The 23,729-nt window shown below is 42.1% G+C and overlaps 2 protein-coding genes across 2 annotated transcripts; both read left to right on the forward strand.

Moving 5' to 3' along the window:
* Positions 1-4,490: 4,490 nt before the first annotated feature.
* cab39 (calcium binding protein 39) lies at positions 4,491-14,876 on the forward strand. The gene is made up of 9 exons (XM_030066839.1): positions 4,491-4,692; positions 7,799-7,954; positions 8,251-8,415; positions 9,296-9,414; positions 9,841-10,009; positions 10,949-11,008; positions 11,922-11,987; positions 12,343-12,486; positions 12,580-14,876. Exons 2-9 carry the CDS (start codon positions 7,841-7,843, stop codon positions 12,766-12,768), a joined length of 1,026 nt encoding a protein of 341 aa, XP_029922699.1. The 5' UTR covers positions 4,491-4,692; positions 7,799-7,840; the 3' UTR covers positions 12,769-14,876.
* A 464-nt stretch (positions 14,877-15,340) lies between these two features.
* itm2ca (integral membrane protein 2Ca) lies at positions 15,341-20,872 on the forward strand. Its single transcript, XM_030066840.1, has 6 exons — positions 15,341-16,170; positions 17,934-18,077; positions 18,258-18,446; positions 19,003-19,113; positions 19,283-19,433; positions 19,675-20,872. The coding sequence occupies exons 1-6, from the start codon at positions 16,078-16,080 to the stop codon at positions 19,764-19,766; spliced, it is 780 nt and encodes a 259-aa protein (XP_029922700.1). The 5' UTR covers positions 15,341-16,077; the 3' UTR covers positions 19,767-20,872.
* The last annotated feature ends 2,857 nt before the right edge of the window (positions 20,873-23,729 follow it).

The raw sequence follows: 23,729 nt of genomic DNA on the forward strand, positions 1-23,729 counted from the left end.
GCCCTCTTATTTATAGGGCGCAATTAGCATGTGAATGGTCCAACTCTTTGGCTGTGGGATTTTCCCACACACGGGGTCCCATCAGTCAAGACTGACAGGTCACTGGCTCCATTCAATGGCCGAGATACCCGGCCTGGAAAAGAAGAGGAAAAAAAAAAAACTCACAAGCGACAGATGTCCAGCCTGAAACCATGCACTCCCACACCACCCCCTCCACCCTGCAGCCCACAAAAACTTTCGTTTCCTCTTCTCCCAGGCACGAACAAGAGTGTGCAGTTACCGTGCTTTACTCCGGGGAGCCCCTCGCCCATTCTTTTCAAAGAACAGGAGCAACATTACACTACCTGCAAACAGGCGAAACCTATTCTCTCAAGGTTCACAGAAATATACACACAATAGCCTACCCGTTGGACAGGGCATCTGAACATGTATAGGCATGCCTATATGTCACCTGCTTCAACATTCAAATCCGATGCTCCTCTAAATTAATTTACGCCATGTAACGATAAGTGCGCACTGAAATATTAAAGCCAGCAGGTGTGTGCGTAATATCCAACAGTTTTACTCTTACCCCATTATTTATCATAAAAATAAAAAAGCGCCCCCGCACAACTCACATAATCGTGACTGAACTCGTGCATAATAAAGTACTTTTACAACTTTATGGTCTGCATTGGCATTCATATGGTGTTAGGCCTACAGGCTGGACAGGATCATACTTTATATAAACTGACCAGTCGCACCCCGCTTTCTCTCCCCAGAGTAACCTTCTAACTGTGTTTGCATGATGGCACCTTACGCAAGCACTAAAAATGGAGCCACTACATTCCCTGTTTTTGAGAAGCTGCCGATCACAAAGAGGTTGGTGTTGCCCACTTTCACAGCAGGTAATGTCCACTGCGCTCAAATCTTGCAGTATAATTTAGCCAGCTTTGATGCATTCGCAAATGTCAAACATCTGCCGTCAACTGTTAGTGAGCAGATGTCAGACTGACCAGATGTCCCCCACCTTTGGGCCCCTAAAGTGGGGGCCCTGTTTGCCACGCGACTGCCAGGCGAATGCCGGGTCGTGGGAACCGGAGCCGAACAAAGGCCGCTATTCAGCCAAACCTAATCACCATGACGAGAGTAATAACCTCCAGAAGGACTGGACAGTCCGGCCGGCCGGGGAGGAGCTCGGCCAGCAGCCATTGGCAGGTGACCAGTAGCAGACCAGTGACCAGTAGCTGACCAGGCTGCAGGTGTAACCAGTGATACAGGGGTAAACAAAAAGATGGGGGGAGCATCATAAGACGACAAAATTCTTCTTATTGTTGTTGTTGTTTGTTGGTTAATTGATTTTGGTCAATTGATGATTGAGTTGATATTCAACTATGATTCAAATCTCTTCAGAAAAATCCTAAGACGGACAGACATAGATAGAAAGTTGGAACCTATAATGTATTATTATCGTGAGGCGAACAAAATAAACGAAAAGTAATGTTCTTTTATCTTAATTTATGCAAATTCTTCCACAAATAATCATGTCTCCAACTTCTGGTGTAGCTGTGTGCTGTGGCCTGCAGATTTCTGACAGCCTAAACAGGCGCTGCATGAATGAGTTTCTAAGGGAGTAACAATAAGGTTTGCAACAGGTGCCGCGCAGGGCTGCACCACTTGTTGCTTAGGACACAGAGTGAATTTTTCACTACAAGGCTTTGGAGAGCAGACCTTCACAGGCTGCTGCATAAAAGCTTGATTAAGTCTTGAGCACCCCCAGTATAATACACTCTAACACACACACACACACACACACACACACACACACACACCCCCTCATGCTGTCATGCTGTGTACACCAGTGTACAGAACACTATAGGCTGTCGGGGTCCAATAAACAGCATTCCTGGAGCTCGGTTTGTGTGTGTGTGTGTGTGTGTGTGTGTGTGTGTGTGTGTGTGTGTGTGTGTGTGTGTGTGTGTGTGTGTGTTGGAGCGGCGGGGAGGGGGCATGAGACATCTACACGCGACCAGCATGCGGCCAGACACGCTGCTTCTTGAAGAAAATATTCATCAAAAGACCACACACAAAGGCTCTGGACAAAACAAAACAAACAAACAAAAAAACCCATAAATAGATAGATAGATAGATAGATAGATAGATAGATAGATAGATATAGAGAGAGAACGAAATAAATAAATAAATAAATACATAGCCTACATAAAGCTTTTCCAAGTGAAGAAGGATTAACTTAGGCTATGTCGTGCCACACGAATATTATGTGAATCAGGTGCAAGCCAAACTTCAGTGGTGACAGTGTCTCTATCTAACATGTAAAATAATGTATTTTTGACAGTACAGGCATGACATAACATAAGGATATTTCTGTGACCTTTAAACCTCCTGAATACATACACTACTCACAAAAAGTTAGGGATATTTGGCTTTTGGGTGAAATTTATGGAAAATGTAAAATGTTCACGCTACAGTGATATTATATTATGAAAGTAGGGCATTTAAGTAGAAGCATACACTGGTGATTTCCTCATCTCAAACAATTTCTTGAAACAAAAGCCAACAACAGTGGTGGATATACCACAACAAAAAATGTCAGTGTCAATAACTTGTCATGTGCCCTTGAGCATCAATTACAGCTTGACAACGACGTCTCATGCTGTTCACAAGTTGACTTATTGTCTGCTGAGGCATGGCATCCCACTCTTCTTGAAGGGCGGCCCTCAGGACATTGAGGTTCTGGGGTACAGAGCTCCGAGCCTCTACACGGCGACTCAGCTGATCCCATAGGTTTTCTATGGGATTCAGGTCTGAGAAAGTGCAGTCCACTCCATTTGAGGTACCCCAGTCTCCAGCAGCCATTCCCTAATGATACGACCTCGATGAGCTGGAGCATCAAACTCCTGATGTGAATTTTGCCGTTAAACTCCTTGTTAGAGAACAGCAACTTGTGCAAAAAGTACTGAAACATTGAACAGTTGGACATGTGCATTCAAAAGTTTACAGAAGGCCACATTAAGTTCACCTGTAAAGGTTATAATGCATTTTAGGTTCATCCTGAAATTTCACCCGAAAGCCAAATATCCCTAACTTTTTGTGAGTATATGTTTTCAGCCATTAAAATAATAGCTACCCTAGCACCAAGCAGCTGCTCACTTGCATTTCCTAATCCATGTGGTTTTAGTGATGGCTGCTTGAAGGCAAGATTAATCTAATTTGTAGTTTCACTTCTAACTCTGGTGAGGGAAGGAAGAGTGGATCAACGAGTTTAGCTGGAGGGGCTGGACCTGATATCAGGATTAAGACTGAGATAATTGTTTGACCAGTCATAGACTATAGCCTTATGTCGTCCAATGTCTAAAGCCAACAATGAGGCACATTTGCAATATCTTACCGGCTGAGGTGAGCATTTTAAGAGGTTACTCACTGAATACTACCATCAGGAGTCATACTGAATACCACACCATGCTATAAAGATGGAGCTTGCATTGGTGAAGCATCAAACTCACTCTCACTACAACATCCATGTGCTGTGAGCAAAGATAATCATAAATCCAGACAGAGCATAGATTGATATTTTTGCCCTGGGTAAGAATTAATTGATTGTCTCAGGACTAAAGATACTACTAGATCCTAATAAACAAGGACCCCTAAACTGAATTTAGCTCATCCAATATGGGAACTTCATTTTAGAAGCATAAATCTTGGTATGTGGCATTTTGAAATCTGTGTAAGGCAATCTTTGTACTTATACACTGCAATCAGTATTTGGACAGAGACACTGTTCTATGCTCTCATTACTAATAATGTGAAATAACACACCCATTGTGAAGTTAAATTGGACTCTTCCAGCTTTAGCAGTATTTTCAGCTACATGAGAAATCCTTATGAATAACAAACAAAATAAAGTTATTGTTCATGGCCGTCCAGTTACAGTATGATAAAGACTGAGAGTTTTTAGCTTTGATTTAAAGCAGTGGTCTCCAACCCAGTCCTCAAGATCCCACTGTCCTGCAGGTTTTGGTTTCAGTGTTACTCTTGCACACATGACCCAATTATGGCGTGTGCACCTTCATGCATGCCCTGTTCAGGTAGATCTGGTTCAACCAATCAGCATGAAGCCCTTAAGAAAGAGTAGAGCTGATACAAAAACCTGCAGGATGGGGGTCTTGAGGACTGGGTTGGGGGCAACTGATTTAAAGGGGGTAAACCAAAAGAGATCATTTCCGAAAGAAACTTGAAAAAAGACAACTCCGTCATGCAATTTTGCAAGAACTAAAATTGCAGTATGATAATGTGGTACTCTTTCCTCTTTCCCCAGTGACTGACACTAAAAAAACTCCTAGGCCCTATTGGTGGTAGGCTGTGGTGGCCACCCTAGAGCATCTTCTTAGCCATGGGGTGAGAGCGCCCTCCTGTGGACACTGTTCGCTTATCCCTGCCTGCGTCCAATATTGATGCCGTGTCCCCGAGCGACCAGAGGGGGCGGTAGACCTCGCTGCAATGACAGCCACATTGCTAACCTCACCAGTCGCACTCAGAGAAAGAACTAGGAAACAGTGGCCACACAATCACATTACAAACAAGGGGAGGCGACGAACAAGGAAAACAAAGGAGTTTTCGTTCCGCGGAGCACCCTAAATTGCCCTTTGCTACCTTGACAAATCGGAGGAGACTTGTGAAAACATCGTTTACAAGGTTTGCTATTGCTTTTTATTTTATCTAATATTTACAACCATTGTACTTCAGCTAGCACAACGGTAGCCACAAAGTTAGCTCACGCCAGCTAGCTACATTTGGCTAGCTTGTTGGACAGCTCTGAGAGGAGAGACGTTTTAGCCTAGCCTGCTACTGACGGTCTGCTAACACTGGACCTGACATGGGCTTTACAGTGGTGGCTAACGAAGGGAGCTGCTCGTATCAGCCGGGAGCTAACATTAAGACTCGCTGCGCTGAGTTAGCTATATCACCGAAGATAACCAGCTGGCACTAGCTTACATAATTCCCCATGCTACTTGCTAATTTAGGTGAAGTTAAAGTAGCTAGCGTTGGTTTGTGAGCCTAATGTTAGGCCCACCCAGGCCTCCCGTTTGTCGACCACACACACTTGCTCAAGCGAGCCAGCAGCAGCACTGTTGTTTAGTGGACACTGATTGAAATATAATAGGCCACGTTAGCCAACAGGCGCATGAATGGCTGTCAGTGCATGAGTAACATTGTTTGGATCACGTCTTTTACCGTGTTGTGACTTTTATGGCGACTAACATTTCGCTGGACACAGTTTAACTCAGTGGGAAAGTACGTTATCCACTCTGCTAGCATTGCGCAAAGTTGGCTGGTCTCACACCATCACAAACCAGGCATGGATAACACACAGGGGCGGTGCTCACTGACAACTTCATGTTGGCCAACTTACTACGCCGTTGGTTCATAACTCATTCGGGTTTTGTAACTTATGCAACTAGAAAATCGTCTCGTTCGTCTTGTCGGGGGACTTGGGAGATGTAGAGAGCAGTCCAGCTAACTTGACTAGCTGGTGAAGTTAGTTAGGGTTAACGCCAGTCTCCCACGTCTCTTAGCTGCTTGCAAGGGTCGCCAGCGCTGTCGCTAGCTGCAGCACAGCTAACTAGCCTTAATGTTGGACAAAATTATAAATGGACAGGGGAACATCTGCTGCTGTCAGGGCGGAAGGGTGGGAGTGACGCAAGAGCTGTCTTTTTTGACACTTTTGTTTGCTTTCTGCGGGGTGACTATAGTTTAAGCTCCAGTGGCGCCTTGGGTAGGTGAAGTCTGATCATGGTATCATTTCTCTTCAAGTAGGCCGAAAGGAGCTTTGAAAAGCTTTTTGGGGAGGGGAGGTCAAGCCTGTAGCAGCGCTAACGTTTGGCCTGCCCGAGCTAGATCTTCAGCATACAACACCTGATTAATGTCAAAGTCAGTGGTTTAGCGGCAGCCAGCTGTTTTTTAACCTGCCATATGTGGTGCCTTCCTGTTTGCGTCACTGAAGCGGCCCAGGAGCGGAGAGGTGGTTTTGCTGCCTGCTGGCTACATTAACGAGCATTAGGCTGTGTGAAAGGCGGATTTGGCCACCTGGCGAAGTTGAGAGGTGTGCTTAGATTAATAAAGAATTAGCAAGGGACACTCAGCTGCTTAGATCACTGTTGAAATAGGGACGATGAGTTTTGTATTTCAACCTGGTCACACATGACACATCAGATATGAATGGTTGACAAGTCACTCCCACTTTAGTGCTGCTTGGTTTTATATTCCTGGCGCGAGCTGAGCTTTCTAAATGTGGACTCCCTGCCAAGACATAAGAGGGAAGGTTTTGACTGCATCAGCGTTTGGGTTCAGAGGTCAGAGGATCCCAGTAGGAGACAGGTTGGTGTCGCACTGTTTGGACGGGTGATTTCTTTGCTGCTATATATCTAGTCTCTTCTTAGGTGTACTTTTGATGGGTGTTTCCACAATTATAAGTGTGTTAATGTTGATATTGTCTGGCCAGCCCCAGTATCAGCCATTGTTACTGGCCACAGAGGTTCTGGAGGGTTGCCTGCATTATGAATATTAATTTTTAGAGCTGATTATAGCTTTAGGTTGGACTTGAACTTTGTTTCCTTGTGTTTTGGCTTCTTAGAATAGTTAGTGTAGTCATCCCACATTACCTCCCTCTGAGCAAAAGTGATAAATTTAGGCTGCTGTGCTCCAGATGACACTCTGATTACTGCTGATAGTGGTGATAGGATGGCCCCACCTAGGGCAGGCTCTCTAAGCGCACCACAGGAAAGTCCGGCTTTTGCCCCATAATGTATGTAAGGTGGATGGGTGGGTCACGGAATGGTCCTGATAACGGCCCCTGTGAAGTAACCCAGTAAAAAGCCACAGTGGCAGTGAGAGGTAGTGGTCACATCTTGTGGTTACATTGTCCATGGATTTGCGATGGTCTTTATAGCATGATTCAGTACACTGAGTTTTATCTTGGGTCAGAGGTTTGTGTGAAGCCTGAGGGGACTCACAGGATGTGTTTATTGACCTATACATAAGTTCATTGAGTAAGTATGTGTGTAGGTCTGTGTTTACTTGGATAGGTTGGTCAGTATACCTAGAGAGGGTCATACAAAGGGCGTCAGTTATTTCAGGGCTTAGATAGCCCTATGTGGTACGAAACATTGTGTGGTTAATCATTCACAGACAATGACCAGTCATCTTTACTGGTTTGTACTGTGACTCGGTCAAACGATTGTCAACTTCACATCTATAAAGGCTATGAAAGTACGCTATAGGTGTTAAATTTATCAACCTCACTGACACTGGAAATAAAACTGAAGACCTAAGTCTTTCACATAAACTGCTACATATAATTTAAGTTGTATACATTTAATATGAATTGATAATCTAGTAAGGTTGTGCTTATGACTAGGCCTGTATTCACTTTTATAATTTTTAATATCTGTTTTGTCAGCTGCTGTACAGACATGTACATTGTCATTGTTATCACAGTATGAGTACAACTTCTGAATCATGTGTGAGTCATAGCCTACATTTTCTTTATCACCTGTTAAGTTCTGTACTTTGTCCTATCATCATAAGAGGAAATTGTTAAATCAGAGCCACATTATTCTATAGAAATTATCTGCAAGGATTGGGCCATCTGTTTGTCAGCAATCTATTTTATACAGTGAAGATTACCTCTGCTCCATCTGTGCCTCTTACAGTTATATTAGTGCCACTTATTGCCACTCTCTTAAAAATCACCCATTCTCTACCTTTTTTTAAATAATCATTTTTTAATCTCATTCCCCAGGTGGACAGTGCGCTGCCTGGTCACTCGTGGTAACTCTCCACCATGCCTTTCCCCTTTGGCAAGTCCCACAAGTCGCCAGCGGACATAGTCAAGAACCTTAAGGACAGCATGACGGTGCTGGAGAAGCACGACATTTCCGACAAGAAAGCAGAGAAGGTACGGAGTAGCTCATTCCACACCACTATGTCCAAAGTGGAATAGGTCACCTGTGTCATGTCTGTGGGGCCAAAAAAGTGAGCTTTTCCTGAGAGAGTGTTTGGCGTTCAGACAGTCTGACCTTTAATTTCTTTTTGTGAAAGATTTCCTCGAGGGAATTCTCAGATGGCCAACAATAGCTGGTGTGTGTGTTTTTTTTTTTTTTTGGTTTGTTTTTTTTTGTGCAGCTGTTGCGGTTTCTGGTTCAAGTAATGGTGTCTGTAAGCCTGTGTGTACATGTCTATGTATCTATCCAGGCCACAGAGGAGGTGTCCAAAAGCCTAGTGGCCATGAAGGAGATCCTGTACGGTACCAATGAGAAGGAGCCACAAACAGAGGCGGTGGCCCAGCTGGCCCAGGAGCTCTACAACAGCGGCCTACTCAGCACCCTCATAGCGGACCTGCAGCTCATCGACTTTGAGGTGAGACCAAGCATGTGTTTGGTAAGAGGGAGGGAGAACCAGACTGAAGGGAAGACAGAGTGACAAGCGGCCTGAGAGTCAACAAGGCATACACTGAGGCATTCTAAGTTTGTCTGTGGTATACACACCACTGGTATACTGATTCTGATCAATGAGAGACCAGATGCATATCCGTGGAAATGTACACACAGGTAGGGGTGATGCAAGGATCTTCGTGACCAATATGCACTTTGTGGTACGTGTGCATGTCTCTCCCTGCAATATGTCGGGCTGGTGCTGTGTGCTAGCTGCCGCTGCGGGCCTACCTGAGTCACCCCATCATGGGATGAGTCACTGTGTTGTGTGATCTCTCTCTTCCTCTTTCACCCTCTCTTATCCTCCATGTACTGAAATGAAAAAAAAAAAAAAAAAAAACTGGTGAGGACTCACTCATTACAGGAGTGCAATCCAAAAAATGAAAACCATTTAGCAAAATTTTCCAAATTTATACGAAATTTGTTGTTCAGCCAGTTCTGGTTTTCGTGATCGTTTTGTCTTCTGCTGTTTTGTAGCTGTCTGTCAGTGTCCATGTCATTATCTGGAGAGGACATCTGTCTATCCTCTCCTTGTTACTGAAGCACCAAAGTTAAAAGCAGCTTTCATGCCTGCAGCATAGAAACTGCAAATGTATTTATTTCCCAGTGTTGCTAATTGACTAGTTTGACTCATATCTGTTACATTTGAAAATGCAGTTTGAGTTAATTTCATAATCACATCTTTGCATAAACCCACATGTAGATTGCCACCCATTACTTTGTCTGCCTTGCAACATAAGGTTGAAACTGAAAGTCTGGTGATTTATCAGCCATTTAAATACTGTATCCTGTATCTGTTGCTACAGGGTAAGAAGGATGTGGCTCAGATCTTCAACAACATCCTGAGGCGTCAGATTGGTACTCGGACGCCCACAGTGGAGTACCTCTGCACCCAGCAGAATATCCTTTTCATGCTGCTTAAAGGGTGAGCAGGCTCAGCCTTACACACACACACACATGCATGCCCACATAGTGCTAATAATGTGTACATTAATTCCTGTCCTCATTTATATGTAGTAACTCAAAAATAATGACATTAACTGTATATTTACACCACAGGTTCCTCCTGAGATTATCATCTTGTTTGATTTTGGTGCACCTTGCTGCATATTGTACTAGCTTTCTACAACCCTTGAATTAATTAAGATACAGTGCTGATGTAAACTAGACCCATGTTCCATAGCTAGACAAGTACGATGCCATAGAAATACCCTCACCAACATTAACTATTACTTTTAATTGTTTTAGTTCACTTTAACAAAAACTCAGGCACACAATCAGTGGATTCATGTGTGTCTTATAAGCCTTTACAGAATAATAAGCTCATCCTCTGTGTTGCTGTTCTGTCCAGGTATGAGTCTCCAGAGATTGCTCTGAACTGCGGCATCATGCTGAGGGAGTGCATCAGACATGAACCACTGGCCAAAATCACATTGTGGTCAGAGCAGTTCTATGACTTCTTCAGATACGTGGAGATGTCTACGTTCGACATTGCCTCAGATGCATTTGCCACTTTTAAAGTGAGTTGGTTCAGTGAGACAGCTGTTTAACCTCAGGACTTTTTAGTTTGATCAGTGGCTTGAAACATCTGTTACTATACACATACTTGGCATTTTATATCCCTTAGGGTGTATTGACACAGTCATTGAGACATTCACCATAAAATTCAGAGGATTCTCTTTCTCTCTCACTCTATCTCTCTCTTTCTCTCTCTCTCTAACTCTTGCTCTCTCTCTGTATTGCGTTATTGCATCAAAATTAGTTTGACATGTCTTGACAGATCCTGCAGTGTGGCTGTTATTGACAACTGTGAGTCACAAGGAGTAGTTTGATGGAAAAAAAAAATGACAACAATACAGCAGCAGTTCAACTGCAGGTTCATTGTGGAAGTCAGTCACATGTCCATATGTTTTTTAAGGTGTTAATAAATTCTGATGGGCAAGATGAAGCATTCTCCTCAGAGAGGTTAATATAATTTAAGGGACAACTGGGTGAAGCAGGACCAAAGTGCCACCCTCCTAGTCCATATTACTGGTGTTGATAGACAGTGGAGGCAATTGGCTGATTTCTTTTTGGAGATAGACATTTTTTTTTATATATATATATATATATATAGCCCAATTGGAAAAATGATAAGTTTGCTACTTTATTTGCATGAGACAAACTAACCTCTTTATTTGGAAACGATGCTGTCCATTAAAATCGCTAATCTCCCTGTAGCTCAGTTTCTGTTGTCTTCTAACATATCCGAGCATATAACCTCTATATAACTATAAAACCATTAAGATGGAGGGGAAACAATTAATAATTTATCATCTGAGGTGCGTGCTGTTATATTATTCACAGCCAGCCCAAGTTTAATCTACCAGTGGTGATTAAAAAGCGGCCAGGAATGACAAAGATACAGCATTCCTGCAGGTCTGAGTTTGTTGCTCATAGCCTGTGTTTTCTATTTCCAGGACCTACTCACAAGACACAAGCTACTGAGCGCAGAGTTTCTTGAGCAGCATTATGACAGAGTAAGTCCAGGCTGACCTGAAAGATGACAAGCGTGTGATGTTGTGATGTGTTTTTATTGGAAACAAATTTCTTGGTCCAGTAGGCGCCTTTTTATATGTAAACAATATGAAACTGCATTGAGGTGAGGACGATTTAGACTCGGCTGACCAAAAACATGGATGAGTTTGAAATTTGATAGTTGAGTCTACATGGTTCCCATCATGGGCTGGCATCACTAATAAATTACATGTTCATTCTATGTTTTTTGTCAGTTGAATCTAAAGACATCTTATTTGAATCAGGCCATAATTTTGCATAGTGCACCTTTTTACAGGGGTACATTAGCCATGGCCTGACATCACTAAAAGCAGAAGTTGTATATCTTTGCTGCTAACCTTTATGGCCAGCTAAGTGAATATGTAACAACCTAAACAGCTTTATTTAAAAGCAATTAAAAATGAAGGCTTTAACCTTTCACACAGCCAGTATCTTTTGATAACACTATTCCACATTAATGTTGAACAGTGTAATCACTGTGGTCGAGTCCAGAATTAGAAAGTAATGGAAGAAGAGACACCATCATTCATTTTTGTTTGGGTACTTTGCTGCAATATAGTCTACCAATTGTCTGAAGGTTAGACCCATTATTGGGAATAAACCATTCCTTTATGTTCCACCAAGTGCATGTAAATTAGAGCCAGTGGCAGCTTGGATGCTTGGCGTGATGGCAGTTGAAGTCTCTTTCCTAACAACATCAAACCAGGCATTTGGAACATCATTTGCAGTCTGTGAAAACAAAGCGGCTGTCAGTCTGTGTGGGAAGATCACCAATTTTCTTGTCACTGTGTTTTGAAACAAGACACAGATGCAGTTCTGAAAACCACTGCTTGACATACTTAGATGACTTCTTCTCCTCTCTCTCGCTCTTTGTAGTTCTTTAGTGAATATGAGAAGTTACTCCACTCAGAGAACTACGTGACTAAAAGGCAGTCCCTCAAGGTAAGGGGCCGGGGGTTGCGCCATCGTAAACAGCTCTCACGTAGTGGCACAACTCCTTTTAGTGGGCTATTTAAAGATGGGGGGTCTCTTAGAGTGTTGGGTTTCTTAAAATATCACCTTGGTCTAAATGTTGGGAGCGTCATCTTGTGGAGGCAGCAAAATTGTAAGCACTGATGTAGAAAATTAGTTTTGTCTTTCTTTTAATACTTATGCACCTACTCTCATCTTATTAATTTTGAATAGTGATAATTTATTTTGTAACAAAAGCTGCTAACATGAATCACAGTTCTGTCACTGCACGGAATTTGTAATTCATATTAATATTGATGCTGTTTCTCACTCTGAAATGATCTAGTTACTGGGGGAGTTGCTTCTCGACCGGCACAATTTCACCATCATGACGAAATACATCAGCAAGCCAGAGAATCTCAAACTAATGATGAACCTTCTACGGGACAAGAGCCGCAACATCCAGTTTGAGGCTTTCCACGTTTTCAAGGTAGAAGTTAAAGCACAGTTACAGTTTTAACACTGGACCCATCACTCAGTATCGGCATGCAACTAACTAAAAATCCTTTTGATCCACTCTCAGGTGTTTGTTGCCAACCCCAACAAGACTCAGCCCATCCTGGACATTCTGCTGAAGAACCAGACCAAACTCATCGAGTTCCTCAGCAAGTTCCAGAATGACAGGACGGAGGATGAACAGTTCAACGATGAAAAGACGTACCTGGTCAAACAGATCAGGGACCTGAAGAGGCCTGCCCCCCAGGAGGCCTGAGGGGTGGTACAGGGGTGGAGGGGGGAGGAGCCACCAGGACCATGTCTGGACGACCTCCAGACAACGTCTGCTTAACGGACCCATCAGCAGCTGCTGTTCTGGTTTCTGAACAGAAATAGAGGAAACAAATGAAAACCAACGAAATACAAATGTACCCATATCAACTCATCAGGAAGTCACGAGCTCCTCTGCTCCCCAATAGACATTTGACTTTTTTCTCAGTCTTTTTCCTTTAAAAAGAAAAAAAAAACAAGAAAATAATAGATGCTGCTGCTTTCTTGCACATTGAGACATGTAAGGTATACCATTAAGACATAACAGTCATTCAAACAAAAGGTTACAGAAAACTTCAGTGCATATATGTAATGCAGACTTCCTGATAGACGCGCACACACACGCACATACACCCACACACACACAAAGCAACAAACATCAAACGTAGATACAAGTATACATACGTGCAGACATGCATACACACATACTGCAAGAATATCAGCTAAAACCTTGTGATGGAAAAGGTACTAGCAAGTTGAACATTGGGGTGTTTGTTGCATGCCTTGAAATGTGACAGATCCATGGCTGTACCCGGTGTCGGCTCTGTGACGGCCTGCCAAGTCTGGCTCCCATGTTCAGTGCCACAGACTTGGGAAGCGCACGTGCATCGCAGTAACGGCTACAATTCATATCTATGCCTTCATCCAGTATAGTGACAGTGATTCATTTTACTGATTTGTGATTTGAGACCAGCTGTCAGACGCCATCACATAGAACCATTTACTTCCTGCGTGCTTTGTAATGACACGGCACTTAAAGCACATGAGGGAAGGAGGGAGGGATGCAAGGTATGAATTTGGTACAGCCCGAGAGTTGGGTCTCTTTATTGTTTTCTGGGACAGGGTGAACATGTACATATGCCTTTTTTTTCTTGCTTTGTAGATTTTTGTTTAACCTTGACATATGAATATATATTATATATATATTACCTTAAACATCATGTTTTTGGTTAATTGTAATCAAATTACTTTTTAAACCGTAAAATGAAACAAAAAAGTTCATTGACATTGTTTTTTTTTTTTTTTTTTGCATTTCATTTTACTGCTGAAATGGTTGCTGGTGGGTTTCTTTGTACATAACTTAAAGGGCCAGCTCACGTTTAGCTAACCTAAAGGACATTAATAGTTTGTACAGCGGAGGAATGTCATGGTATTAGCTCTGGATCTGTTAATCCTCTTTTTATTCTCCATCTACATTTTGAGTATCTCTCACAGACTGCTAAAAGCGTGCCGGGGTGGATGGGAGGGCAGTGTGAGCAGAGCAGACGGGGATTGGGAGAGCGCTAACTGAAAATTAAAGCCTGTGTGTTTGTGCACTTTGTGAGGTGCTGAGCGACCAACACCACCTAACTGGAGTCAAGGATGGTGTGAATGCCACCTCCCTACCCCCTATTTCATTAAGTAACTAAAATAATTTCATTCTTGCCGCCTCATTGGTGGCCTGGGAGCGTTGTGGCCCCAAGCTGAGGCGTGCTTCTGGGGTGAACCTAAAGGGATGTTGGCAACTCAGCACATCATTCTTACTTTTTCCCCTTTTCCTCAACTTTGAGCCTTTTTCTTCAGAGGGTTTATAATTCCAGTACAATTATGGGTGTAAAGCATTGTGGGTAGCACAGTACTTTGGGCATGTTGGATTGTCTACATGGGACTGAGCAAAACGGATGCATCCACTGAATTGTTACTTTGCAGTGAAATTACATTGTCCATGTAATGGTACGTACATTTGAGGCATATTCATACATGCAGACAGGCAGTTTTTCCAACCATCCCGGTGCAAACAATAAGCGGCACTACTCAAACAAGCCCAGTATTCCTCCATGCACATTGGACTTGCATGTTCCTCCATTGGCTGTGCATGATGCTGTACTTAAGATGTTGTACTGGAATTTTCTTTATTTTTTTTTTCCAAATATTTAACAACATTGAAATGTTAAATTGAACTCCTAGCTATATGGTTGTGCGCTGACTTTGACTCCAGTTTCAGCATAGAGTGTGTGGGTGCTTTCAGAAGTGTCAAAAAGGCCTGGGCCCTACAATCGAAACAACCGAAATAAAGAAAAAAAAAAAACATTTGGAATAAAATAGGCCTGTGTGTATTGTCTTATGATATTTGGAAATGTCATATATACTGCCTTGGCCTTGGACTTCAACAAGAGCATCAGTTTTGTATCTCAAGGTAAGGTGCTTCTTACACCTTAATGTCAGTCTGGGCTTTTCTCTCATTAAGCAAAGCAAAGGTAAGAACAGCATTAAAGTCATATGTCTTGTAAGTATATATGTGCAAGATACAGTAGTATGGTGACAAACAAATACGTTGCTATTCATCAGTCACTGCTGCACAGGAAACCATTCACTTGAAGTGGGTTGGTATGATTTAGTGGTGGATGATGGTCGAGGCAGGAACTTGACACCAAATTTACACAATCCACTGATGGATTTTGGGATCATTTCACTGGACGCAACGAGTCCAGGGGGTTAGCTAACGCTGCTGTGTCAGTAGGCCTACCACCAGTTCTTCAAAAACATCACACCGTAAGCTTTATTGATTTCTAACCTAACATTTCACTCCGCCCTCAGGACACTGTCTCCCGTGATTTTGTAGCCATGATACCTTGAGATAAACACACCAAACTCCATTGAAAAATGTGGGAATTTGATGTTTTCTAGACTATTGCCAAGTTCAACTCACGCCGTGGGACACAACTTAATACCTGACGGGAATATTTGCAATTTTATCCTAACTTCGGCATCTAAGTTAGTTATCCACAAGCTCTCTTTATTAGCAAACCAAGAACTTACTTTGCTTCAGACCACTGATGCAGCGTACTTCATACTGTTTTCTGGTGGAGGGAAATTTATTTGGAAATAACAGACGAAGCTATTCGTAAAGCTGAAATATTATTCAAACAGGCTTCATCCAGCCTGGTGCACTGGACGCAGACGAAACAAAACGTCAGGTACTACATGTGCCGATATGCAAGGCAGCATTAAACTGACACATTTCTGAATGGCAGCCGGGACCAGCGAGACGGCAGTGGGCTGGTCCTTTAAGAGCACATTAAAAAAAAAAAAAAACAAAACAGCAAACCCCCGGTAGATAAAGACAAAACAGATACATTGTAGCTACAGAAACAACCCGGCGGTGACAACAGAGCGGCGCGTCGACGAGGTGAAGGATATTTGTTTCGAGGAAAGGTGCCCTCATACTCAGGCGAAGAGCAAAGCCATCGCTAGCTGTCACCACTGATAACAAGCCATGGTGAAAATCACTTTCCAGTCTGTCGCGGGACAGAAAGTGGAAAAGGAGAATGATGGCGACAAGACCGAAATCCTCATCCCTCATCCGACGGTGAGTATGCACGTCGCCTGTTCGCATTTTCATTGTTTGAAATCATTTTCTTCCTGCCGTCTTTCGACGCTCCTTATATAATGTGCAGTCTAGCGTGTTCCCCAGTCCTCCCCTGGCTGCCTGCTCTCTGAAGAGCAGCCTGCACCTGCACAGCCATGGGATTTTTCCCCCTTTTCCCTGACAGCGTCTATCGCCATTTGGCTGGGAACAAAACGATGCTTTGATTGTGATCATTTGTGCGCCAGTGTGCCTATTGTAAGCTTTAGATGCAAGTTCTCACATTGTGGAATTGTGCTCTAAACACTGAATAGACAACAGCAATAATAATAAATAAATAAATAAATAAAGAGGCATGCATTTAAATTATATAAGGGCAATTTATTGGATTTGCTATGTCTCAGTGGCATTGGCATTAAGGATTTTCCCCATCAGTGCAGATTTAAATAACCCCCTTAGCTTTAATAAGTATATAGTGCCAAAAAAAAGGGCTCCAGCTCAGGCTGACAAAATGGCAGATGGGTTGCCGTTGCTTGCAGCGTGTGCAAGATCATTTTTCACAAGCTCTGAGGAGGCAGAGCAGCAGGATCCTCAACTTTCCTGTAGCAGCATCCCCACTCACCAGATAACATGGCTCAGACCCAAAGACAATGAACCATGGTGGGCATCTGGACTGCACATTAGGCATGTATAGCCTGCAAGATGAAAGCTGCAGAACTATAGAGCTGGCCTTTGTGACTTTGAACTCTGCTTTGTGGACAGATCCAAAATGTATTGAGCTGGACACTGGCAGGGCTCATTGTGTGGCACGCTCTCTGTCAGTGTGAAAGAGCCTCTATCTCAGTGGGGGTGGGAGAACACAAGGAACTGTGTTTCACAGAAGGGAGTGTTAACACATGCAGACACACTTGTCTGCTTGTCCTCATGCATCCTCTCCTTCCTCATGCTATTTTCCCAGCAAAGGATTGTCTTACAGTCGTAGGCGTATACTTAACAATTGCTGTTACAACATGAAAAGCTGCATCTACAGTATGCAGGGCAAAAATTGTCTTAATATCTGGCACCAAAATACAAGGAGATACTGTAGACGCACTGCTTTGAGGTCTGTGTTGTTGTTGTTTTTTTTTTTTTGTTTTTTTTTTGTAAAGATTTAACATGCTCACTCAGGACTGTCATCCTTTTTCTTTGAAGTTTCATTGAAGAGCCATTTCTCTATGCACGCAATCATGGCATCAGGCTCTATTTTTTTCCCCTTCCCAGCTAAGAATAGCAGCCCTTGTTGCCCTTGTTTCTCGTTATAAGATAATTTTACCTGCTACAACTGCTTGCCAGTACAATTACAGTAAGCACTGGGCCACTTTTCAGTTTGTAATTATTTTTGTAAATGGTAGCGCGTGCTGAGCGGCTACTATCTTGTGTGTGTAGTGCCACCCTGCCAACACAGGTTGGGCACACGGCCTTGGCAGATGGACTGCGAGACTGGAGGCGGCTGGGAAGATTACTCACCATCTCACTCAAGCTAACATTACCAAGTGCTCTGTCATTGCTTCCTCTGGCTAGACTCTGTGCCTGTAATTCCTGCTTTAAATGTGCCATTGCCATTCAAGTGCAGTGGCACATTTAAAGCAGGCTATTTTTGCAGGTGTTAATTTGGATCATTTTCAGCCGCGTTTTTTTGGTGAAAACAAGTAAACTGAGAGTAGCCTATAGAGCAGCTCTGTCTCTACTATTGAAAGTAGTAACGTGTGTGTGTGTGTGTTTTCCAGGATGAGGAGGAGCTGGTTTTGCCGCTACGGCCCAGGAAATCTCCCCTCAACGGCCTGTGCTGCTTGACTTTTGGCCTGGTCGTCTTCATGTCCGGTCTGGTCCTGGCCTCAATCTATGTCTACCGCTACTACTTCATACCTCATGTAAGATAGACCACCTAATTCGACCGCAGTATGCCAACATGTCCCAGATTGGTCTTTGTTTCATAACATTACACTTACTTCATAAATTATGGATAGATTTCAGTGTGTAATAACATAAAATGATGTTTTATGTTTTGTTTGTTGCGATGATCCACTTCGAATTGTCTGTGTAATACCCAGATCCCAGAGGAGAACCTGTTCCACTGCAGGGTCCTGTACGAAGACCCTGTGTACGCCCCCCTGCGCGGGCGCCAGGAGCTGGAGGAAAATGTCGGCATCTACCTGGACGACAACTACGAGCAAATCACTGTGCCTGTGCCTCACTTTGGAGGCAGTGACCCTGCTGACATAATCCACGACTTCCACAGGGTAAAAGGACAAATACATGCACACAAATATGTAATATATACAGGGCACACAGATGCACGCATCAGCATACACTGACCTACTCCCTGGAGAACCAGGCTAACTCTAAGAGATAAGCAGGTGCAAGCAGACTATGCCAGTTAGATAAGATGTCTGGGGAAAGGGGAAAGTCCTATTCAAAGTATTTAATTTTTGTTACAAAGTTACTCTGTATTAATAAGAGTACTTTTGTGTTACCCACAAGACTGTTAAAATACAGAGGCCAATCACAGGTTGGGTACAGCTGCTTTGTGAATGGGCCTGAGATGGGGAATAGAAAGGACGGGGAATACTGGGAAGATGTGGACAGCATGGATAATAGAAGTGAGGAGGAAGAACAAACAGCAGAATTGGAGTCAAATTAAAAGAAAGAAAGAATTCTGACAGATTTGAGGTTGATCACTAATCAGGTAATCACGGCAATCTCATGGCTGTCCGCTCGGCTCTCCACTTGTGACTGGATCACCTGAGACTGTCCAAACCCAGTCTGAATTGGGCCTCAGCTGCTCTTGTTTTCCAGGGACTCACCGCCTACCATGACATTGCTCTTGACAAGTGCTACGTCATTGAGCTCAACACCACCATCGTCATGCCTCCACGCAACCTGTGGGAGCTGCTCATCAACGTCAAGGTAAAGCAACTCTAGTGCCTCGTTGTCTGTCTGAGAATCTGATCTTTGACTCTGTCTTATCATTACGTCAGATTTAAATTCTTCTGAAGAAAATATTACAAAAAACTTAAGTTAACTGCCAAGCTTTGCAAACTGTCGATGAAATTTACATTTGCCTATTCTCTTGCAGAAGGGAACATACCTGCCTCAGACCTACATCATCCACGAGGAGATGGTGGTGACTGGCAAAGTGCACAACATGCGTCAGCTGGGACCCTTCATCTACCGCCTGTGCAACGGCAAGGACACTTACCGTTTGAAGCGCCGTGCCACCCGCAGACGTGAGTTGGGTGGGCTTGAGGGTTTGGAGATGAGGGGATTTGGTCGGGGTGGGGTTAGAGCCCGGACAAGATCAGAAAAAACAAAGATGGCTCTTCTGATCTGAACACGGCTACATGGTTGGCCTCTTCAAGTCTCGGATATGGGGAGCATTAGAGTTGCACACTGCTCTGGTCAGATTTGAAGGTCACAACAGATCAAAACAGAGTTACAGGGCTTATCTCCCCTCTCTTTATCTCACAGGCATCAACAAGCGCGAGGCAAAGAACTGCCACTACATCTGTCACTTGGAGAATACATTCGTGGTTGAGACAATTATCTGCGATGAAGCATAAACGACAGTTATCCATAACATCCCACCCACCCAAAGGCACATCTCCAGTCACTTCTCCAGCCACTGTAGCACCCTCCTGTGGATTTACTTTTAGTCACATCTCAGTTGCACTTTACTGGTGATTTTGGTGTCCTTTGTAAAAGATGTCTTTTTTATTTGAATACTTGCTTGATTTTTTTTTTATTTTTTCAGAAGTAATTTTCATCCTCAAGTGTGTTGCAATACTATTCTACTGGTTCTATCACTGGATTTTCAATGTAGCAAAGTCCTTCAGCCAATAATGAATTATGTTTTACAGACTTCTTCTCTTTGGGGATTGCTTTGATGGTTACTGTCGTTAAGGGGGACAACTGTCTCCACGTGTTGTCAAGTGATTGTACTTATGTTTCCCCTCCTTGCCCTGGAGATTACTTTGTGTCTCTTAGTCCTAGTGGCACAGCCAGCTGTGCAAGGCATGAAACCCTGCTTTTCTGTGCAAGAATCTCCATAGATATCCTCTGTTCCCTTTCTTTTTGTCTCCTCTATTAGTCTATCACTGCTGCACCTTATGCACTCCCCCTTGCTTGCCTCCATGTTTTCCCCATGTCCTTGACTCTGCTTTGCTTTTTCCTCCTAAATAGCTTTGTCACAGGGTTGGTGGAAGAGAACATTGCATTGGTTACTTCTGTGCCAGTGTCTCAATAATGAATCTGAAATTACTGGGCATTAGATATCATTCACTCTATTTGTATAATACCACATCATCTTGTAACAGGCGGAGACCCCAATTTAGTTTTGTTACTTCACATTTTTCATTTGAGTTCCTCCTTTCAGGGGGTGCATATTGTCATTTTGTTTGCACACTGTTTATCAATGCATTTGTGAATCATTTTAAACTATTGTCTTTGTTTACCCTTGCATGTGTTTATCTATAAGAACAGCACTGTTAGAATGTTTTGTAAAACAACGTTTAAAGCCTTAGTCCAGAGCCCGCAACTGGACTAAAGTCATCACTACTATAAGGGAGCATATTATATGATATGTTAGTTAAATGAAAACAAACTTTTATCTGTATATTTTGTCTGCTGATGAAATCTGTCTGTGATTAAAGTAGTTAAAATAACTGGGTATTTGCTGAGATGGCTCATTAATGTTTAACAGCACAGTGGCTTGTGCTTTCATATTTCATCAATGCTATCACCACAGCAACAGATATCAAGAGGGAAGCTTCACTGCAGTTTACTGCAGGGGAACATCATTTCCTACAGATGTCTGTTGTTATTACAGTTCATTAAAGAAAGTAGGACTTTTCAATGCAAATATGAGCATGAACTATGAATCTTTACAGCTGTGAATTTTCATAAAGCTCCTGAAAGCTCTTTTAGTACTAAGGAAACATTCATTTCAGCATCATAGGAAATGCAGTATCTTTTTTTTCCATTTGTGATTAGAAATACATATGTTATCCAGTTTATCTTCACTGGTGTGACTATGACCCGTAGATGCATTCTGTAATAGTTTCCAGTCAGCTAATTTTCATGCTGTGTGGCCATCAATTTTCGACCTGTTTCCATGTGTCATCATCTTTATCTAGCTCTTGCATCACACCATTTTCCATAGTGCAGAGAATAAGAGTGTAACTTCAGAGTCTTATTCTTGATATTCACAGCTTCTTATCAAATACAGAGGTTGACATGGTTTCTCATGTTCCACCAGTGGCCTCATTTGACACTAAAGGGTGGAGGTACTGTATGACCTTTGGTTAATGAGGTCAGGAAGAGATGGTGTACAGTATACTAAATTGCAAATTCCCATTGCCTATAAAAATTGCTTTGGGATTGTTTCAGATCTGAGGCTGAAGTAATCTAGATCCTAACAGTCTGTCATGGGCTTATAGACGCTCTTCCATCTGGCAAGGCTTAGGACTCGCTGGCTGCTCGCTCAAGAATCGAGACACTCACAAATAGCATAATAGCCTTAGTCATATCCAGTGGCTGAGGGAATATTACAATGTGCTACTCAAGTATAAGTGCTGTTACTTTGCTGTTATCTTACTCGAATGGATGTAAAAGTATTGGTGTAAAAATATACTTAAAAGTGCACCAAAAATGAAGGTTTATTCTAGGGACTGTTAAGACTCAACTGACCAAAAAATCATGAAAAAAAAAATAAATAAATAAAATAAAATAATGTATCAGTCACTCCAACCAATGATGACAACCATGTAGACTCATTGAATTTCATGCTTTTTCCACATTCTTATCAGGTGAGTCTAAATGCAATTTTGCCACAGTTGTACATCTTTGGTGGTCAATGATGTCACCTTTTAAAGAGTGCATCACCTGCTATACTTCATTTATGGTGGCATTACCAGCCACTAAAAACCAGGCTCATTTCTTTTCACCATTAGAGGTCAGGTTTCACACACATTTGGGTTTGTGGGTTAGTTGCTCTTTAATTGCAGTCTTTGGAGGGCAGTGCAGCAGAGGTTTTATGCCATATGTGATACTGTGTGCACAAAATCCATTTGGTTGCAGTTGGGTTGGAGTAGGCACTAATTTGTTCCACATATGACAATACAATACATTTAACAATACTTTTGCAAAAGCATATTTAAAGTCCAAAGACTGACTTTAAAAAAACAGCAAAAAGTCAAACAAAGGCTGCTTCATTACAGAAATAGGACAGAATGTAATGAGTCTCTTCGACCTTGGTCATCTCACAGGATTTATTCCAACAAAAGGTATGACATCAAAGAGACATTTGCAGCTGAGATGAGCTAAAGATGAGCAAGCATTGATGATGGGAACAGCGTGCCTGCTGTCACCCAAAACTTTATCTACCATGATTCTTAACTACCAAGAAATCACACTTCCCGTTTTGCTTGAAAACAGCACACACTGAAAAAGCAGAAGAGTTATAGCAAGACTTCAACTCGCCGGCTGTGTAATAAACATAATGCTGATTGCAATAAAGACAAAAAAAAAAAAGAAAAAAAAGATAAATAGAAAAATACATTACCATTTTATAAAACTTTGTTGTGCAAGTTTTATAAGCCTTTGCTGCACAGTTTAAACCTTAAAGATAACACAAACTCGGCACACAGATCCTCTATCAGCAGTTGATAGGAGACAGATTGGGAAGAACGTTGCTTTTGCAGCCAGACGTCTGAATCATCAACCCATCTGATTTAAATAGATTTTTATATAACCCCAAGGAGAGCATAACATAAAAAATATATATATCTCTGCCAAATTGCACATTGTTTACCTCAAATCAGTTTGTAACTTACATACGTATGATGTAGGGCTGTCGCCCAGTTAAAAACTTTTAGATTAAGATAAGGTTGAGATAAGGTTAAGATAAGTAATTTCTTTTCTCTCTAAAGCAGCAAGGTGAAATTAACTTGCTATATTTTAATTTCCCCCCGCTTTGATTTTCTTTTTTTATTTATGTATTTATTTATTTAGTTGCTATGCTCTAAAAATAAGCAGGCACTCATTATACTCAAATTGCATTTATTTTTATTATGAATTTTTTGTTGTTGTTTTGCTTTTAAATTTGAATGAACAGATTAGATAAATAAATAAATTACAGAATAAATTACAAAAAAAGAAAAATAAATTACAGAAGGAAAAAATAGACATCATTCATCAAGCCATGTAAGGAGATTCTAATTTTATTTGCTTAGTTATCTAATTTTCCTAAGAATTTTCTACCAAGTTGAATGAGGCATGAAAAGTATCATTAATGGTGACATAAAAATCAAGCTGAGCACATCCCATAATTAGTTTAAATTTAAAAGAAATACTTTAATGCCTGGTACTGCCCCGTGGCAACAATAACTTCATCTCAGTTTCATATAATATATAATATATAAAATCCAAGTTTTACTGTTGTGAAAAGGGGGTCTTTTAATTTTAACTTAAATTGATCACATCACATCATCAGGTCCTGTTTGCACTCTTTTTTCCATGGACTCTGG

The sequence above is a fragment of the Myripristis murdjan genome, chromosome 13 (genome assembly GCF_902150065.1).
Source record: "Myripristis murdjan chromosome 13, fMyrMur1.1, whole genome shotgun sequence".
NCBI classification, from domain to species: domain Eukaryota; kingdom Metazoa; phylum Chordata; class Actinopteri; order Holocentriformes; family Holocentridae; genus Myripristis; species Myripristis murdjan.